A 22184-nucleotide genomic window follows, 5' to 3' on the forward strand; every position below is an offset into this window, starting at 1 on the left:
GCATGTCAAAGCGGAGTGTGCACTAACAGAGGGGAGCTCACATGCAACACGCATCATACTGTAACTGCCCACACACACACCTACATAAGAAACTACATGTGCATGTTAGTAAGCATGCAACTTACACACAAATACACATCCCACTCAGACACAGACCGCCACACACACAGTGTCTATCTTTAGCTGTATAAATAGGCGTGTAATTAATGTTTAGATGTTGGAGTCATGAGGTGGAAACATGAACATTTAAACTGCTATTAATGTCTCATCAGAGAGGCGTCGAGAGGGAGGAGGGCTGGAAAGGAAAAGAAAGAGAGCGAGACCAGCAGAGCACGAGAGATGGATGATACCAGATCAGTGTTCATTATTGATGAACATTTTTTTTCGGTAAATGTGGAAATTTGAAAGATGATCCCAGAAAGCAGCTGGAAATACGTATTAAACAAATGATCAGGATACAGGTAGTTTTGGGAACACATACGTGTTAAATACAAAAACTGCAGTATATGCTGAGGAGTGAGGGAATGATATCGCAAGCATTCATACAAACACTTCCTTCTGCTCTTGAACACCATGTATATCACCATTTCAATCCTGCCTCTACACCTCTGGGGCCTTCATTACTCTGAACAGCAGACTGTGATTCATCCATTTGATTGTTCCATTTGCCATGTTTGGTTTCAATCAGAAGGTGCAGCAGGCCAAACTGGAGACTCAACAGCTGCCACTTGTCAGTTTTTAGACTCACTTTAAGACAGCAAGATTTAATTTATAGTCTCCATTTAAATTTACGCAACATGACCATCTTATTTCTACATATTTGATCAACTCAGTGGGCTGAGCCAGCTGTTATTTAACCTGGTTCAAACCCTTCTCACCTTCCGTCCCGTGTCCTCTATAGAAAAACTACAACAGAAACAAGCATGTGTATGTGAAACTATTAATGTCTGAGCTGAACCACTTTCTACATTCACCGAGTGGCTGACTGATTAAATAATTGCCTGTTTTTTCTCTCAATCATGTTTTTGCCTCTTTCAACCACCCAAATACACCTTCACATTCTTCTTTTCTGTCTGGAAGTGATTCTGATATTTCCAGACAAACACATAAAATAAGAAGTCTGGATTGAAATTGTGACCACCACAATATACTGGAAGTTTATATCCTCGGGCCAATAAGATGTGTTTGATTGTAGGGGATGAGTGCTACAATAAACCAGCTTTGTGTTCACACAGTGAGATTATAGTACCGATACTGGTTAAACATTCAGAGAACATTTCCATTGCACAAGTGCCATGCTGCAGTAAAAAACAAAGTGAACCAACTATAGGTTATTTTGTTTTCCAGCGGAAAACACAACAAAAACATCTCCTCCTGGATCCATCTTTTCATATACATTCACATTATGAATCAATGGATTGTCTATGTTGTATTTTCATTATGTTGTTACTGTGTTCACACAACATCTATTGCACAGCGGTCTGTCCTGAAAGAGGGGTGCTCTTCCTGAGGTTTCTTCCATTTTTTCCCATTTTTTGGAGGTTTAGTTTTTCCTCATCCGCTGTGAGGGTCATAAAGGACAGCGGGTGTCGTATGCTGTAGGTTTACAGACTGTAAAGCTCCCCGAGGCAAATTTGTGATTTGTGATTTTGGACTATAGAAATAAACTTGACTTTATTTCATTACATTGGCTCCCTGTACATGCTAGATCAGACTTCAAGATCCTACTTTTAACTTATAAAATATAACACGGACTTGCACCAACTTACTTATCACCCCTGGTCCCTCCTTATGTACCTGATAGGGTTTTACGATCACAAAATGCCAGTCTCCTGACTATTACAAAAATAAATAAAACATCATTAGGTAGGGTTTCCTCTTACCAAGCCCCATCTTCTTTCGAATTGTTTTCCTACCCAAATTCAAGAGGCTACCTCAGTCCAATCATTCAAAAGTAAACTCAAAATACATCTTTTCACATCAGCCGTCAACCTCACTTAGTATGCCTAGAATACTTATTACGGTTATCTACTTAAAACTCTGTATGTCTTTATATATTATGCTCATGTTGCTATTGTTTTTATTGTGTGTGTCTAACTTTTCCATTTGTAATGCTTTGTATGTAAGTTTATCTCACTTTTATACGTTTGTTGTGTGTTTTGCTAATGTTGCACATTGCTGTTTTTATTATATGTACAGCCCTATGAGGCATAATTTGTGATATTGGGCTACAATAAACTTTGACTTGACCGACTTCTCACAATACACAAATTTGTAGTTTTTTTCTGGATAGCTTTACTTCTTCTGGTCTCCAACAATTATTCAGAAGAAACAAGTTCTGAAAGTAAAATTACTTTTTGATGGAGCTGTTGTTCACACCTTATGAAACATATGCAGCTTGTGTGTCAAGAGACTCATTATAAGGCGTCACAAGCCAAAAAGGTTGGGAACCACTGCTTTAGGAGGGTCTAGTCTATAACCATAAGACTGAAACTATAACAGAACAACCTGGGCCTCTATAAAATAACCTACTTAGAAAACTGTACTGTAGTTCTCTGGTCTCTGGTTAAATAGACTTAAAAGGGACTGTAACTTTTTACAGGTATAAATCTACCGGGTCGGTTTCCCATGCTCGCTTGCATATCAGACTCCAACACAAACTACATGGAAGCACCAGAACCGCAAAGTTTGATCTAGTGAAGCCCATCTGTTAAACAGTGTCAACTCTTCCTGCTCCAGCCCCCGACCACAGCCAGAAGACGGGGGAGACCATAGCTTTGGTCTCCAGGGCCGGAGTCTCTGCTCCTCTGTCTGCTTTCCTTCACTCTCACACCACGTGCGTTCTGTGCTCCACCTCACGTGCATGCGCGCACACTCCACACTGCAGAAGAGTTAGTAGCTCTGAGAATATCTAGTGAATGTACAGTTGACGTTTGTGCTCCGCAGCTATTGTGTCCGACGAAAACTCCGGTGTCTCCCCTGTTCCCTGTCACCGAGGTCCGGAGGCTGAAGCAGGAAAAGCCAACACTAGGATCAGCAGTGATTCATGGAGAGACCTTCGTCTGGTCAGCTAACATTACTGCCAAGCAGGTGAAATATAGAGTGATATTGTGGTTTTTGCTGACATGTGTTGCCTCACTGTTTTGAGCGATGCTCGTTCATGTCTATTTAGACCGAGCAAGCACGAGCCCGACGCTGACTTTCGTTGACTTAACGGCCACAGGTGTCCCTGTTAACAAGCAATTTCTGAAAGTTACAAACAGTCCCTTTAAAGACTTGTGGCCAAATGATCTGATCACTTAAACAGTGTTTATTTACCTCTAGTGAATATGCATGCAGTAAAGTCACAATAGATGTAGATGGAGACTCTGTAAATGGCCTCCCCCCTCGGTTTGGGCACCACCTCCTCTCTCCTCTCTCCTCCTCCTCTCTCCACCTCCTCTCGGTGTTATCTCCACAGCTCCACTGGTGCGCTCCAGACCCAGAGCGCACAGAGAGCAGAGACCTGCTGGAGACCTGCAAGAGAAAGACCAGAGAAAGATCTTTGCAGTGACATGTGGATGCAGTAAAAGGCACCTTGCGCAGACATCAGTGTCCGATCAGCGGGTCAAAGTAGAGGAGAGGAGCGGTAGAAACACGGAGCTCCTGTCCGTCATCCCGCTGCAGCAGCGCAGAGAGGAGACACTCAGAGGAGGAAAGATTCTCCTACACGAGGTGAGAGCGTCGGATGAGGAGAAGAGGAGAGCGGAGGGCATCGGATAGGCAACAACAAGGAGTGAGTACAAGTTGCTCTCAAACTTATTCACAAGCTGGTGCACTCTGAGAACAAGTTTCAGACTTTAAAAATAAAAAAAATAAAAATAAAAAAAGTCCATGCCATCTAAGCCATTTTAATACACTATTGAAAATACATACACTGTTAAGAATTTCCCAGTATAAAACAGTAAAGAACTGGCAGCAGGGTTGCCTTTATGTTACTTTAAAATTAACATTATTATACTGTCGCTGAAATTTACAGCTTTGTACTGTTAATAAAAAATACAGTTTGAACTGTTTTTTTTAAATTAATTTCACAGTATTTTACAGTTAATTTAATGTTTAAAAATACATTATACAGCTGTTTTTCCACCTTTCTTTTACATTATCTAACTGATTTGTTTTAATGCACTATTTATTTTTTACATACATTTTAATAAACATTATTTTTTGCCTAGATGAATATACTTAGCAGGTTACAGACATAGGAATAGTCCCACTAAATACAATAAAGGCACTTGTTAGGAAAAAGGCTATAATAGACTTGTTGACACTTTTCCCAAAATGTCTGTCTATAGCTGGCTACAAGCACAGAATGCAAACCATAACAACATGTGAGTGAAGAACAATAAAGCTAATTCACTGATTTTACAATCGTGTACAATGTACAAGCCTCACATGTGCAGATCAGGTCCCAGAATTTAAACAATACTGCATGAAACTGTTACTGATGATACTTTAGACAGCTGATCAGCAGTAAAGTGCTGTTTTTTAAGAATGCATTATAGTTCAGTTAAAAAGCGGCCCATGAGCGTAATTTAACAGGTTTTCTTTTGTATTAACAGTAAAACACTGTTTTTAGCAATAACAGGTTAATACTGTTGAAATCCTGCTGTAAATTAACAGCAATTGTTTACCGTGTATTTCAGTAAAAATAACATGTTGACTTGGAAGTTCATGTAAGTTGCTCCACTTGTCTTATACTTCACCTAGAGTGAGAGATGGAGGTGTGTATCTGCTGTCTGCACAGACACGTTCGTTTTAATCCATTAAATACTCATTAAGATATATATATTATTATCTATATATTTCAACTTGTCAGACAACCAACATAAATGGTTCTCAAGAAACCTAAACATCTGGAGTTTCAGTTGTTACACTCACTTATTTAAATTATTCTGATGGCCTGTATATATATTTCTGAAGCTCAGCATCCTTGTTGAAAACTAAAAAGAAAAAAAATCTTAGTTCCCATGACACCACTGAGATGTGTGTTGTGCAAAAGAGAGTGCTCCTAATGTGACCCTGATGAAAGATTATTTCATTTATGTCACCAGCAGCACAAACTATATATATGTTTTGGTCAAACCTTTATGTGGAAGGTAATTAACTTGAGTGCTTTTTGACCTTTTTTCATTCTCATCCTAATATAATTCTGATCATTCAGTATAAAGACTGAATCTTTTAAAGAAAAAGGCTTACAGTAAATCAATGCTTGTTGTAATTTATCTCTGTGGTTTGTGGAAGCCCTACAGTATAGTGTCACCTTTGACTTTGTCGTACAGCAACAGGAACATATTGTGGACTACAACATAAATGTTTTTTTGAGGGGCGGGCATATTATGTAGTGTAGTAATTTTAATTAAGAAAACAGTTATACCATATAATTTGTTATGCTGTTTGTTGATTAAAAAAAATGTTCCTGTGGCCGTACAGTTTTACGGGTTTAGTAATAATGTCACCTCCAAATTTTCATATATATTTTTTTGGTCAACATTTCACTTCTCTCTTCTTCTGAGTGAACAGACTCCACCTCCTGACCCTCCCATATCCTCCCCTCCTCTCTGCTGCTCTTTTCTCTCTCCTCCTCCATTCATCCCCCTCTACAGACATCTCTCTCTCACACATTCATACTTTGAGCTACACAATAGGCAGAGGCAGGACCACCCTACCAGACTCAAACATAGGGCGTTGGCTTGTTATCATTGTTTAATGAAAAGCAAGTAGCTTAATAAGTAATTGTTGTTTATGGCAAAACTAATATTTTCAGCTGTTTTACAACCGTTATTGGCCTAACTAAGGCTAAGGCCTAACTAAGGCTAAGGCCTAACTAAGGCTGGCCTAACTAAGAACTAAGAATAATAAACAAAAAGGTACATAACATGCATCCACTTCTCAAAGAGGGAATCATTGAAGTTTCTGCATCAGGATCATAATTAAAGCAAACATACAGAATAAACACACACTAAATACTGAATAACAAAATATACAACCCCTTTCTCTTGCTAACAAGTGTTCACCTAACTTTAACACTTAAGAAACTTTTTCTAAACTCTTAATACAGCAACACCTACATCACACAATTAGCCAAATAGTTAATTGTCTGTTCAAACCCACATTTTGCTCATTAAATACCAACTCTACATTTTAAAATGCAAAAAATAAGTTCTACACATACACCAACTATCAAAACATGTCAAACTCGACTCAATATCAAATTATTCTTTCAAATCACTAGCATGTTTTCTATCCAGAAGGAACAAGTCAATCATTGCACAGCGACTTTCAAAACACTAACAGTTGATGGCATGATTATTCAAGTTCCAGTTCTACCAGCATACAATACACAATATAAAATCCATTGTTTCTTATGATTCATTTTCCTTTTACTGCAAACCACTCTACATGTTTTGGTTGCGTGTCGGATGTGCATTTCTGGCAACAAATTATCTAAAGGTGAATGAGTCATCTTTGCTTATAGAATATACAGTAGAAAAAATAGTAGTAGCAAAAGCTGCATTAGAAACATAAAATTGCTGCCAGTGATCAACAAAAAAATCCAACAAACAGGGCCTTTTGGTTCCAAATGTGCAAAAATAAAACACAGATAAAGGCACAGAAGGGAACAAAAAAAAACATGACCACTTCCACATCACATCTTACTGTACGTCCTCTCTTTCTATGCACCTTGAATAAAAACATTTGGCTCGCTTAATCCATCCCTAGCAGTCCATTTTACACAACTTACATTAAATCAGCTATTTCGCAATGTGTTAATGATCTGTTCATTCAGAGATGCTCATCAGCTGTTTCAGTATAGATTTTGAGCTGCTGCTGTTGTTGCAGAAGTAAAGGCTCTATACTATATTTAAGACGTTAAACATTCGTTTCTGGCATGCTGTGTGCAAGCATTTGTAAATAAGACAAGAAAGAGTCATCATTTTGGTATTGGGTTAGCTTGTATGTAAAGAAAATGTAAGCATTTTAGAAGATGTGTTAATTGACTGCATATTCTGTGAAAACAACATGTGTTAATGGTACGGTCCACGACAGACGGATGTTGTGCTAATTGTGTTTAGAGATTTGAAAATGTTTGGACAAAAGGATGTTAGCTATTGTAAAAAACAGTCAACAGTTGCCTATGTACTTCCTGGTTTTGAATTTATCTCAGGTGAGTATATCACACAGCTCCACAACAATATAATCATGATCTATTAGGAAGTCAGATACACACATTAAATTAGGATGCATAGCATGTAGACATAACTCAAAAGACCTAAACAAGTCATTCATTTCAAACAAACTTACTGGTGAGGCAGCAGCATGGTCTCAGACGAAAGACCCGAACAGACCACACCCAGTCCTCATATCACCTCCCCTCCTCTAGTCTCCTCCCCTGAGCTCTGACAGGTGAATCTCTCCACCCACTCCTCTCAGAAAAGACATTCAAGCTTGAGATTTTGAACAAAATAACAAATGCACCCAAAGTTACCCGCTGCCACAGCACTATTTGGATGACGCCATCAACTTTTCATGATTTCCAAAGTACTGTAATTGTGTCTGACAGTGTTTGGCCTTTATTTGGAATCACATCAATATGATATCTGTCATTCTCTCATATGATTTCAGGATTACTGAAAGACAGCATTGCACTATCAATATACTTCATATCATATATGATGTATATTCTCTTTCTCTCTCCTCTCCATACTTACAGTAATTTCAGTTTGATTTCAATTTAACAAGCTTTATTGGCAAAGATGTGTTAAACAATATTCCCGAAACAAATTTGTACAAAAAAAAAGAGAGTCAAGATACTGAGAAACTGAAAAACTGAGAAACTGTCTCCACTAAAATGTCTCTCTGTCCCTCTCTTGGTCTGGAAACAAATTACATCCGAGCTAAACAACAAATGCAAATGTTAGTCTAATTTTCTCTGTTCATAATAGTTTGGACATCCAACCAGGCAAAAGGAAGTTTCATGATTAAACAGAAACCATAACACAGCTCTTACACTCACCTGCTTACAAGGAATATAGATATAAACGCAGTTCATTCACAAACTACAAACACTTCAGCATCCTCTTTCTCCATTCATCTTTGTCTCACCTGACAGAATAACAAAGACTTCTTTATTCACTCTTGCTTTCTTATTTCTCTCTTTCAAACCACATCCATTTACTTACATTAAAGATGCACACAACTCTCAGCCTCTTTCTATTTCTTCTTGCTTTCAGCATACCTTTTATTAACTACTTGCTGTATTTTATAAAAGCACACACACACTACACACCAAAGTGTTGTAGCATGAATAGAAAAAAAAACCCTGAGGATTAAATGCTAGTGTTTGATTCATGCTTTCACAAGTGTTATTTAAAGGCCGTTTAAAGGCCTCGTCTGTGATTTAGTTATAAAGACTTCTAAAATTAACAACTGAAAGTGTTTGACCAGAGTAAAAGAGCAGAGACAGGCAAAATGTGTGGAGAGAAAAATCTCAATGCCATTTACTCGTTTCCCCCGACAGTGGCAGCTCCAGACTTATTGGACCCTAAATCCGCCACTCACAACACCAAGCCCCGCCTCTCCTTCTCCACAAAGCCAATCACACTGACTCCCCGGGAGGAGAGTGAGGTGAGAGAAAAAAGAGAGAAGTCCAGATTTTAAAAGTAATTTTTTATACATTTTTTTTCACAAGGTGCTTAATCCACAGTGGGGGAAAAGTTGTCTTTTTTTTATAAGTTTATTTCAGGAGACTTCCTGTATGTATGTGGGTTGATTGATCAGTTGAAGTGTTTTAGGTGGTTGCCACAGTGATGAAATGGAAGACAGTGACGGCCATCTTTCTTTTGGTGGTTCTGTACCTGGTGATGGGAGCGGCCGTCTTCAGATCCCTGGAGCAGCCTCACGAGAGGTAGGCAGATTAAATATATGATTAAATACGTGTCTGTCTGCAATTCACCCATCTATTCATCCTCTATTCATCCATCCCAGTCGATTAGACTGTTGTCAGGCTATTAAATAGGCGTTATCAGTTGCTTTGAGCCTCATAGGTGTGGTTCAATAGGGGCCTACTACACCCACTAGTAGGTTTTATCATCTATTCACTTGGTAGATCACAGCAAGAAGATATAAAAGAACATGACAGCAAATTCTGGCGACCGTAGTAATTATGGTATGACAGAAGCGGAAGTCAGGTGCTGTAGTATAGACAGTGTGAAACTTCATAAGGCCCTGTGGGAAACAATGTGAAGTTGTCTTTGTGTTCATAGTTATTTTAACCAAAAACATGATGTTTTTGCCTGAACTTAACTAAGTGGAGTTTTTTTTTTCCTTAACCTAAAGAAGCTGTAGTTTTTTTGCGTAAACCTAAAAAGTTGTAATTTTGTTGCCTAAACTTAAAGAAGTTGTAATTTTGTTGCCTAAACTTAAAGAAGTGGTAATTGTGTTGCCTAAACTTAAAGAAGTGGTAATTTTGTTGCCTAAACTTAAAGAAGCCTTTTTCTTTGTGTTCAAAAATGTGATGTTTCGTTCAGTTTTATATGTTAGAACGTGTTGCTTTTAAGTTTCACTTTCACTTTTACTACGTAGCAGGTGTGGTAGGTCCCTACTGACAAAAATAACATTTTAATTTAAATATTGTTGTGCTGCAGAGATATCCTGGCCAACACACCATATTCTACAGACTTACAGACTGTACAGTCATCAATCAATTACAATGTTAAGCTATTTTTAAAAACAATAAGGGTTTTGAGAAGGGTGGACTCTTGTTTTGAAATCTGAAGACACAAACCGTACGTACTTCCTCTGTCCTAGTGACCAGCGTTTGGCCATCTTAACCCAGAAGCTGGCGTTCTTGTCCAGCCACACCTGTGTCAACCAGAGCCAGCTGGAAGAGCTGGTTAAGGTGAGACTCAAATGAAACATTATTTAAGTTGTGTATGTATTGTTCACAGTTGTAATTCAGCACAGCTGCAGTGGTTTCAGCACCACGGACAGCTCCTACAGCTTCACAGGAGAAGAAGGAGCCACAGAGAGTCTGTGTTTTTTGATAGTCCAGTCCTGTTAAACCCTTCTGGGGCTCCTACTTTCACCTTAATGCATTCTCTTTGACAGCTCCAGATTTCTGCCTCGCCCACAGTCATCTCAAGTTTTATATATTTACCATCTTTTATTCATTAGACAGGCAAGCACACAAACACACATTCCTGCCTGCTCCGCTAAGAATCACAAGACTCAACAGCACCTGTGCAAATGTTTCATTATAGCAACAAGAAAGTAACACAATATGTGTTTTTAACCAGAATTTGAAAGTGTCCGGTGGTAACTCTTTGATAACTGTTGATCTGAAACACAAATTTGAGCACAAATCTCTCTCTCTCTTCCCTCCAGCAAGTTGTGTCTGCTATCCGTTCAGGAGTGAACCCTGCAGGGACGCTGACCAACCACAGCAGCCTGTGGGACCTGAGCTCCGCCTTCTTCTTTGCTGGGACTGTCATCACAACCATCGGTACACACACACACACAAAGGACCATCAGACTGATTAAAGAACTATCACACATTAGATCGATTTTCTGGTGTGAAAGTGTATTTGTCTGATGTGTTACCCTCCTAAGTATATAATTCAAATAATTTAAAGGAACAGTGTGTAACATTTCCGGTGATCTATTAGCAATATTAATTATATTTATTATGGAATATAATACTCATAACTATGTTTTCATTAGTGTATAATCACCTGAAACTAAGAATCGCACTGCCATGAAAGCTGTTACTTCAGAGGTTCAATCTAAAAGAATAAAATAGAAATTTTGATGAAGAAAATCATGTTACACACGTACAAACACAAGTACACATAGTGATTCATCTCACCTGTTGCTTTGGTATATCTGATCATCTGATCACATGACTTGGTTCGCTATAGACACTGTATTATTTAATAGTTTCACTTATTACGATGAGTGTTTTCACTGTTGTGGGAAGCATGAAATGGTGATTTAGATTCTTTCTGTTCTGTCTGCAGGTTTTGGGAACAGCTCTCCCCACACAGAAGGTGGAAGGATCTTCTGCATCGTCTATGCGTTGCTAGGGATACCTCTGTTCGGCTTCCTGTTGGCCGGTGTGGGAGATCAGCTCGGCACCATATTCGGCAAGGGCATCGCCAGAGTGGAGAAAATGTTTGTGGTGAGTCTGTGGTAACACGCAAACATGTATAGGGTGGACAAACACAGACATACTGTACTCCTGTTCACAGGAGAATTCACATTAGATTATGGTCTGTATGCTGTAAGTCTGTTGCCTGAAGGCTACCCTGAATAATTTACATCAAAGCTCTCAACAATGTTCTCCCCCACACCAGCTTTTAAATCATATTTACTAAAGGCCGACATCTTATTTAACTACCATGCTATGTCATGATCCTCTGGGCGAGATGGTTTAAAGTCTATGTCACAGTATATGTAATTACTTGATGACACAATATTGATACACATTGTGATACATTTTGAACTGCTTATAGATAAATCATTGAATTCAGATTCACTTTTCATGGCCAAAACATTGACCTGAATTTACATTTGGATGAATCACTTTCCTTCCGAGTGACATACTGAGAGGATTTCTGTGCATAAGGGCTTGATTTAAGCTTTAAACTGCTAATAATTGATCGTTTTGATTAAAAGCTCTGTGTAAAGCTACAGTTGGTGAGTCGTTAAGCAGGTCTCCTTGTAATCGTTGTTGTTGAACAGTAAATGTTCAAGTTGTTTCATGTATTCGTCATGAGTTAAAGACAGTAGTAAGACGAGGTGGATCAGGCTTCACCATTATCATGTTGTAACGAACCCAATAAGATCCCAATAAGATAAACAAAGCTCACACAGTTTGCGTTCAAGTTTTTTAAAGTAGAAGTTGCAGCCGTGTATAATTTGCTTTCTATTCTTGAATGAAATGAGCAGAAGTTGTGTAATTTAGAACGATTTGCTCCTTCTGCTGCTCTCAGGGCACCCGGGCCAATCAGTCAGTAATGAATATTATGATTAAAGCTGAGGACAAAAGTTCAGTGTGTAAGTGTGTGTTTTGTATGTGTGTTCGTCAAAGCCTTATTGCTCTGTGCCCAGAGTGTGTGTGACTGCAGCATTATCCTCAGTGAATAGTCTTTTCTTTTCTACTGCACCCAGGGGAACAATTTATAGAATGAACCTATTACTGCTTACAGCATCTGGCTCTTTCAACATTTCACTTCAGAAACTGTCGTTGGTCCAGACTGAAATATCTCAGCAACTGCTAGATGGATTGCTTAGAAATTTTATAGAAACATTCATACACCCCAGAGGATGAATCTTACTGACGTTGTTGATGAGTGTGACATTTGGTTTTGAGTGAAATGTCCCAACAAATATTGGACGGATTGCCACGAAATTTGGTACATACCAATCAGTTGTAAAGGTACCTGTCGCATCATATTGATTGATTGATTGATTGATTTTCTCTCTCTCTCTCTCTGCTGCAGCACTGGGACATCACTCAGACAAAGATCCGGGTCATCTCCACCCTGTTGTTTGTGCTTTTCGGCTGCCTGCTGTTTGTGGCGCTCCCAGCAGCCATCTTTAAACACATCGAGGGTTGGTCTGCGCTGGAGTCCCTTTACTTTGTGGTCGTCACCCTGACTACCATAGGATTTGGAGACTTTGTGGCAGGTACAAACACAAAGCCGATGATTCAATACCAACACAGACAGACACTTTAAACCTGTCTGTCTCTCTGCATAACGCCTGTATACCTCACCATGTGGACTCTACTGGATATGTCACATGTCATAGTCTCTGTCTGTCTCCCTGTCTAGGTGGTTCAGAAATAGAGTACTTGGATTACTATAAACCAGTTGTATGGTTCTGGATTCTGGTGGGACTAGCCTACTTTGCTGCCATCCTCAGCATGATAGGAGACTGGCTCCGAGTCATCTCCAAGAAGACGAAAGAAGAGGTATGAGACTGCTGGTTTCATTTACTCCTTCATTGATTGGCTTTCCTTTTTCTCTCTACATACCTCTTTATTTATGTTTCCATCCTCTTTGTCTCTTCAGTACAGTGACACACAGGTTATTTCATGCTACCCGGTTACAGTGCCATGTCTAAGCCTCAACTTTTGCCCTCTGCTTAACTTCATTTCAATGATTAGACTGTTTTCTAATCCAATCCACCGTCTGCCATCCAAACACATAAACGCAGTCTTATGCCATTATGGTGAGCATCTCCAGAGAGAAAGAGAGGTCATGTAGACAATGTGTGATGTTGTCCTTGTCCGAAAATGTATTGAATTGAACTGTGTGTGCTCTAAATATAACACCGGTTATGCAAATACATTTGGTTGTTTCCAAAAGAGGAACATCTGGGACTTTTCACAGGGGCCCTGGAGAATGATATAGACAATAACCTTTGTTGTTATTAGATTACACTGGTGTTTGCGTTTTAGTGATAGGTGAGCGTGAATAAAGATTTGGTCATACACTGTAGCCAGTTCTTAAAGGCAGGGATGGAAGTGCTGTTCAAATACATTTTTTGTTATATTAGTTGAAAGTGTCATTACATCCCAACAATCAACAAATCAAATGCTCGTACAAAAAAAAGAAAAAGATCCGGTATCTGTGGCTGTCACAGGCCTGTATAATAAGTCATTACAATGATAATTAAATCATTACATTTGGCCCGAATGTAATGATTAGACGGCCTACCTGCCTGTCTACCAGTGCACTCATTGTTCATTACCAGAGTCTTCCACAAGCTGCTAGCTTGACAGCTGTGATTACTAACAACAGCTAGAGACGTTTCAGAAAGGAGTCGGCGTACTGAGAGTCAGTTTCCTATGTCTGTGTCACGTGGGTTTCGCTACTGCTCCGCCCCTTCAGGAGACTAACGGCAGGTCCTGAGTTTATTAACTCCAATGGGAGAAGTGAACGTGAACACAGATTATGACAGATTCTTTTGCCCCATAGTCACCAAAGTAAATATTGGACCCATTTTTCACGAGCCACATATCTTCCCAACATTCTCACACTAAAATTGCATTTTTCAGATCGACAAATCAGAAGAAAATTAACTTTGTTTGAGACCTTTCTCCGTCTCAGCAACACACTCTTGCGAGATCTGGCAACTAACGTTTGCGAACGCCCTAGCTAACTAATTTTCATAATGCTAAATATGGCTGTTAGCTGTGTAAATATCTAATGTTAGCAAAAGAAAATATGAATACATTATGCAAATATAACCCAATCTGCTTTCATCCATCCATACGGCGTTCACAACACTTCCAAACGAGGAGGGGGGGATGGAGGGGAGGTGAACACGCAATGACCACGCCCATGACCATGCCCACTTAGGAGACAGGAAGTTTATACCATATCAAACCACTGGCGAAGCTTGAAATGCATCATCTTTGTTCTAGAGCATCTTTGCAATAGCCATGTTCGTTGTTTACGTTCATAATGATAATTTGGGGGAGTGGTTTTGGAGGGATTCCTGAAGGGAGGGACTGTCAGTGTTGCCGACTTTCTCTCTAGATTTAGGGACTTTTGAAGTTAGCGCTGCTAGCTCCTTTCATTGGAAAAGAGTTGGCAGCACTGGGCTTGGTTTTCATTTGGATCATTTTAAAAATCTAGTGTATTCTTGCTGGTTTTTCAGCATTACAGACCCGACCATTGACCAACAAACATATTCTCATTGAAGTGTTTCAGGGAACAAAACTTGTATCTTTAACAAGATCATGCTGACATGACATGGTGTACCCATTAGTTAAACATAATTAACTGAATGATCCTGGTTTGTTAAGTTGTGATGTATGTTGCATTGTGTGTGTGTGTGTGTGTGTGTGTGTGTGTGTGTGTGTGTGTGTGTGTGTGTGTGCGTGGGTGTGTGTGTGTGTGTGTTGTTCACTAATGCTCCCCATGGGTTCCCATGCTGAAGTCCTGCTGAAGTCCTGCTGTGATACGTCATAATCTTACTGGCCTGTAAAAGTGTGTGTGTTATTATCATTAGTGTGATGTAGTCAGAACTAGAGGCAGTATCTGAAGTGTGATGTGCACTGAGGGGATAACGAAATGGCTCCAGTCTCCTTTTAAAGAGATATTAGGACAAAACTGAAGCCCATTAGTGTCCCATTAAGGCACTTAAATATTGTGGTTAAAGAAAGACTCTTTGCTTCACCTCTTCCTTTCTGTTTGTCTGCCTGCCTTGTCTTTTTTTGTTGTCTCCATGCTCATATATCAGTGTTTTGTCAACCTACCCTTTTTTGATGATTGATTTTGAGAGAAGTGGATTTACTCACAGTATATCATTTATGACTGAAAGCAGAAGCAACACTGGAAAGCTTGTCTGTATACATTAGTAGAAATTGGCCTGTCGTGCCATTAAGTGTTATTATGCTGTGTTCAGAAAAAGTACAGTACAGAACATACAGTTTGCTCTCATTGTGGTGACTTAACTCTATCGTTAGTTGTACTTGGAAATGTCAGAGGCAAAATCATTTAATAATGACCCGGTGAAACAGTGTTTTGCTTCATTTTTAATGAGGCATTTCATGGCCTTGCCTCACAGTTGGTATATTGAGTAAAACTATTCATATCAGATTCTGTGGTTTTCAGAAGACAGACAGACAGTGAGATGTTTCATTTGTTTAAATTGAGATGTAAAGACAGACATAATGTCTATGCTTCCCTATATTCACTTTTTTTATGAATTGATCTCAAAATTAGATTTTTAATAATCAAATATTTCAGTTTTGGAAGTCAGGTGAAAGAAATGCAACATAATGAATGTCTCTGCTGTAACATCAGACTCTCTTCATACATAATATACATACCGGTATATTGCCATTTTGTTATTTTACTCTGTAGTCAGCTGTGTGTGCGTGTGTGTCACATTTCCCGTGGCTGATTAATACTCCTATCTAGTTGCAGATACGTTGTTTTAATGTAATTGAGTTGACTTCCTGGTCAGTGACATCGTCACTCCCGGTTTCTCTCTCGCTCTGTATTTTCTCTTTTAAAGGCTGAACAAAAAACACACAAGTGTGCGATGAATACTGACTGTTTCATGTTATGTTTATGGTAGATAATTAAGGGACCATAACATTGATTTATATATAGCCATTGTGTTTATCAAAAAAGGACAAACAATAAAATAAAAAAACAGTCAAACATGGACTTTCATAAAAGAGATCATGTGAAGTCACGTCTGAGTGTCCAGCAACCACATTTTCAGAGTAGTCACAGTTTTGAACGAAATTGCATTAACACATGGAGATAATATACAGTTACTGTAAAAAAAAAACTGTTCACTGGGATGGAAAATTTCAACAGTCTCTGTATGATGATTTTCATATTATACTGAACTGAATGGGAACCAATAGCTGCCCAGAAGGTGCCTGGTTCTGCAGTAATGCACAGTACTGTTGTTAATAGCCTTCCTCATACAAAACCACCAAAAAGGTCCTTTAAAGGTTATTTCTAAATGCAGTTCCACAGGTTACCTTCTACTCAATTTTTCCTTGTCTTTATTTCTCTCTATTATATTTCATTGTCATTTTATATTTTAGCCATTTAACTGACACTGTCATCAAAACAGGAATTGTTTGCTCAACAGTGCAAACAACAGAGTCCTGCTATCCATGTGCACCCCTACATACACTCTACTTAATTCACTCTCTTCCTCTCCTCACAGGTAGGAGAGATCCGAGCTCATGCTGCAGAGTGGACGGCTAACGTCTCAGCAGAGTTCAAAGAAACACGGCGACGTGTTAGCGTCGAGATCTACGATAAGTTCCAGCGTGCCGCCTCAATTAAACGCAAACTGTCCTCTGAAATGGGATTCAGCCCCAGCCCTGAGCTCGCTCTGCCCAGGAGGGCTGGGTCGGTCAATTTCACCGATGAACGGAACAGGAACGAGAGGGATGCCGGGCTGCAGGGCCTGACGACACCTCTGGCTAGAAACGGCGGTTTATACATGAACGGCTTGGACCCAGAGAGAGGAGACATCTCAGTCATTGAACACCTCAAGTAGAAAGAAGACAGTCAACACTTTTCAAGATCTTTCCATCTGTCATCAATGGTGGCATTAGTGCTCAGAATGAAGTGTTTTTTTATTCACAAAGCAAGTAATAATGAGAATGTGGGACCCCAGCAGGGACATCGTCACCCCTCTGCAGGGATGTAAGCCTTGCTCAAGGACACTTCAGTGGATCTTTGACAACGGGACGCTTTTCACCTCACCCCGTCAGTGAAACAAAGAGCAAGAAGAAGAACATACAGAACATGAGTTGATCTTGTTGAAAACTGCATTTACTGGGTGTCAACAACCTCTCATTCAGATTTTGGAATAAAGCAAAGTTGCCCATTGATGAAGATTTGGACCTTTCTCTAAAGGACAAAAGAAATTAACGTTTCCAACATACTGTATACATAAAATAACAGTATTTGATGAGCTAATATGTCCATGGTGCCTGTCTGTGTTTGCAGCACTCCAATATTTTACACTCAGCAGTTTAGGATACATTTTTACTACACAGCTTTACAACTTATGAAGAATTTGTTTATTTTTTTTGCCTTTTTTTTTTTATTGGGAGAGAGAGAGAGAGAGACGGGTATGACATGCAACAAAGGTCCCCGGATGGGATCAAACCATGGACGGTGCATGGCTTTACCCCTCGACTATGTTTTTAAGAGCGACGTTGCTGTCAGTCTGAATGCATAATGACACTGACACTGACAATCACGGTAGGATGTTAACTAAAACAATAAATGACATGTAAGGGATGTTACTTATATGGTGGGATGTGATGATATCAGAGTTGTAAAAGCTACAGAAGATGATGAACTACAAAGATGGAGGACTCTGATGGGGAGAGGCAGATTTTGTGCTAAATGACTGCAGCATGTAAAGATGTTGAGATGGTGGGATATGATATTGTTTGAAGTACAGACAGATATATTGAACCACAAAGATGGAGGACTATGATGTTGACGAAACTACAAACTGAGTAAGAGAATCTCTAGATTGAGCTCATAGTAGAGCCATATTTATCTGACTTAAAAACAAGTTGTTAACTCACAAGAGTGAAGTATTTGCAGTTCTGAAATAGTCACTTCTGAACCAAAACTGAAATATATGAAACTAAAAAGCACAGTGTGTAGTTTAAACTCTTTCTGTATGTAACTTCCACCATTGTAATTGGGTGAATCAACTGAATATATTTTGAAATCTAAAGCTTGTTTGCTGGTTTCACTTTGCCCATTTTATCGTGGTTTATAATCATTACCACAGACCACCTTTATACTGAAAGGCAGTACTGTTACACAAAGCCTACATGCCATTTAAACATGCTTTTGAGTAACTACAGTACCAAAACCACAGCAAACAAACCACAGTAACAAACTGTGGTTTGTTTGGACCATAGTAAGTCTATACTCTTACTCTAGGTCTCTCTATAATGTTGTCATCTCAACATTTTGGTTTTGATAGAGGGCATAATTGGATGGCATTTGCCACCAACTCTTCTTGGTTTTAGTGAAGAGAGTGAAGAAGGTGGATGCGGATCAAAGTGGTCAAAGTCTCTCTGATTCTGGGTGTAGTTTTAACAGAAATTACAGCACTGAATGTCGATATATGAGGAGATTTGTCAAACCAATGCTGTGCCTTAAACTCTTTACTTTGCCAAACCAAGGCCATGCACAACATACTGTGAGGTGGACAACTGATTTAACAAGTGTTCATTATTCAAAAACTAAATCAGTTGCTCACACTCTATGTTTTACTGGCTTGGATCCACATGTGGCCATACTCATCCAATACTTTGTGTTTCCTATAATAATATCATTCATGTTGCTCAGTGGATTAAGTAAGAAGACTGTTTTAATGTTTTTTGGAAGCAGAAAATGTTCACATATAGACCTTTTTCCCAGCAGACATGTTGCTATGTCATTACAGGAAAAGCGCAATAGCAATTGCTAACATTAATTACATTTAGGTGAGCTAGTTCCAGGACCCTTGGTTTTGTGAATGCTGGCTCACTGTTATGACTCACTGGGACACTTAGTGGTACTGAGCCATCGTTAACACAATTAGTTTCACCTGCCCTATTACATGTCAACATGTCTGCTGTGAAGAGTGTCCATTCTGGGAAACTGTGTTGTTGTTGCTGTTCCAGCAAAAGTTTCAGTTTACTCTCTGCTGACCAACCAAAAGCTGCTATATAATATAACACAGTGAATTCCTTCTCTGAGTGGTGCTACCGACGGCACATGGGAGACGTTTGCCTTCAGGGCTTTCTGACTGAAATCACCTTAGCTTTAGGCACCAAACCTACTTGGTTAGGTTTAGGAAAAGATCGTGCTTTGGGTTCAAATAAACTCTTTCTGGAAAAAAAGCCCTGACGGCAAACTTCTCCCATGTGCCTACCGATGTGTGGTTATGATATACAACGTTTCTTGGAAACAACTCTTGAATTACGAGGAAATGTATTTGATCTTTATCTGTCATTGTCAGCTGTCATACCTCTGGTGTCCTGGAGAACATTGTTATCTCTACTTTCATCAATTTACTGTGGACATGCTTAAGAGTGGAAAAATCAAATAATTTGTGTTTACATTGTTGGTGGTTGATCCACAGACGTGGATTTGCACAGAATCAATTCAGTTGTAATGCCCAGCTTTCACAAACACACACACACACACACACACACATACACACAGTCGTGTTTTCATGACTTTTGAGGACATTACATTGACTTATATTCATTTCCTGGAGACTTACCCTAACCCTAACTGTAACTGCTACTTGCCTAATCCTAACCCTTACCCTATCCTTAACCTAAACCTAACCATAACCTAACCTTACCCTAACTGTAACTGCTACTTGCCTAATCCTGACCCTTACCCTTACCCTATCCTTAACCTTAACCTAACCATAACCTAACCTTACCCTAACTGTAACTGCTACTTGCTTAACCCTCACCCTAACCTTAACCTTAACCTAAACCTAAACCTAAACCTAACCCTAACTGTAATTGCTACTTGCCTAACCCTTACCCTAACCTTAACCTTAACCGTACCCTAACCCTAACTGTAACTGCTACTTGCCTAACCCTTACCCTAACCTTAACCTAAACCTAAACCTAACCCTAACTTTAACCGCTACTTGCCTAATCCTAGCCCTTGCCCTTACCCTAACCTTACCCTTAACCTAAACCTAACCTTACCCTAACCCTAAACAAAGTCCTCACCCTAAAATATAATGCTTTACGTTATGGGGATGTGCATTTTGTCCCCATTTGGAAGGCGAGTCCCCACAATGTGACTGTGTAAACAGGTTTATGTCCCCACAACGTGGGTAAAACATGCCCACACACACACGGACACACACAATGAGGGTTTTCTTCCACGTGTGTACGCCTGCCGTTGAAAATGCACTTTGATTTAACAGCCTCTGAACGTAACAACATGCTATCCAGTCCATCCAATCAGAAGGCTCTGATTTAGTTGTTATGTGGCATTAAAGACAACTACACGGTTTAAAACACAAACTTTTCTCTTTACTGTAACAATCCAAGAGAATTTAACCCTTCGATCATTACCCACATACACGAGGAGTATGAAACCATTTTATATCTGACGGCCAGATGAGGTTGACAACTAAATGATTCATGTTGAGGTTTTACTGAGAGGGTTTTGATTTACTTTATTGAATATAATGACAAAGAAAACTAGAAATAAGTCTTTGGTGCAGCTTGTAGTTTTACACGGCACCAGTAATACACTGAGAACAGAAAGGAACAATCCTAATGAATCAGAAAATTTGCTACTGGAATCCAGTACAAATTCAATTATTTGACCTTTCCGGTCCTAATTGACTTGTATCTGTGAGAAAAGATTCTTTTACTTCTATTGGATGTTCTAGCGAGTCTTTAAGGAGCCCACTGGATGCCCTAATTGAACTGATAGAAAGGGTGAGGGCCCAGCAGGAAAGTCCTATAGATGTTTTGACTTTTACTATAGCAGACTATAGCAGTCTGTATAGTTCAGAATTAACACTGAATGGAAACAGTAGTAGCGTTACACTGTGTAGTAGCTGGTTGGTCTGCCTTTGCCTTCTTCTCGTTAGCAAACATATGACATTGTTACAAGATGCTCCTTTTTAGCTGTGCTAAAATGAAACTAACTCTAAGACGTTTTCATTATCTGCTAATGTGCTAGATATGTTAATGCTTTTTACGATGATGAAAACTGTATTTTTCTAAACTGTATATTTGTATACGTAGAGTGCTTCTACACTGATGTGAGTCTGGGAGAACACGTAATAATAATAATGTCTGTAGAGCTAATCTTAACACAATGTAACAAAAAATGTTGTACAATATCTGACTTGAAAATATACCAGATTTCAATTATTTTTCTGTTTGCTGTCTTATTAAAAGTGCCTTTACTGTTGGTTCTGAAGAAGAATAAGCATCATATGATCAGTCAGTCAGTAAGTGCTGCCATCCTCAGAAATTTCCAAACAACAAAAGAAGATAGATCCTAAGGTCTTCCATCTTGATCACAAAAATATGTTTAAACTCAATAGTTGAATTACATTGTACTTCTGCAGTGATATTAAACGTTCTAATTTACTCAAATACTGCAGCATGTACAACTGTAATTAGAAGAGTGTTTACTTGGTGCGGAAATGCTGCGGATTTAATTCTACATATATTTACAACACTTAAAGAATAACTTACAGTAACGCCAGACTGAAAAACTGTGTTTGACTCACTAGTAATGTTTCAGGTCACCTATTTTTATTTTATCGCATTAGAAAAGTTGTATGGAAACCGCAAAATTCGATAAAACTTCCTCAATTGTGAAAAAATGTTTTTACGTTCTCTTGAGGTGGTTTTTGCCTTTATTGAAAAAGAGTTGATGCGCTAAATGGGTTATGGAAACGCCTGAAAAACTTAATGACTGATAAGCTTTTCTGCTGTCAGCGTCACCTTGGCTATTCCTATAACGTGCGAATGCTTGTTTCCGTCTCCGGACTGCATGAAACAAGGTCAATACTAGCTGACACGAAAGAACAATTACAACTTGCCCAATTGAAACAAATACAAGACCTCTCTCCATTTTTCT

At 39.1% G+C, this 22184-nt stretch overlaps 1 protein-coding gene across 1 annotated transcript; it reads left to right on the forward strand.

Annotated features, from left to right (window-relative positions):
• Nucleotides 1-3241: 3241 nt before the first annotated feature.
• Nucleotides 3242-19343, forward strand: kcnk2a (potassium channel, subfamily K, member 2a). Its single transcript, XM_074625818.1, has 9 exons — nucleotides 3242-3775; nucleotides 8561-8667; nucleotides 8835-8947; nucleotides 9850-9940; nucleotides 10426-10543; nucleotides 11058-11218; nucleotides 12543-12729; nucleotides 12876-13015; nucleotides 16747-19343. Coding segments are annotated over exons 1-9 (1257 nt in total). The 5' UTR covers nucleotides 3242-3774; the 3' UTR covers nucleotides 17086-19343.
• Nucleotides 19344-22184: the final 2841 nt, after the last annotated feature.

Source organism: Sebastes fasciatus, chromosome 2 (genome assembly GCF_043250625.1).
Source record: "Sebastes fasciatus isolate fSebFas1 chromosome 2, fSebFas1.pri, whole genome shotgun sequence".
Classification (NCBI taxonomy): domain Eukaryota; kingdom Metazoa; phylum Chordata; class Actinopteri; order Perciformes; family Sebastidae; genus Sebastes; species Sebastes fasciatus.

Excerpts from the sequence above, each read along its gene's own strand:
- kcnk2a (XM_074625818.1), top strand. Across the intron at positions 10,544-11,057 it reads GACTGTCATCACAACCATCG|GTTTTGGGAACAGCTCTCCC; the intron begins GTACACACACAC and ends TTCTGTCTGCAG. Across the intron at positions 12,730-12,875 it reads ATTTGGAGACTTTGTGGCAG|GTGGTTCAGAAATAGAGTAC; the intron begins GTACAAACACAA and ends CTCCCTGTCTAG.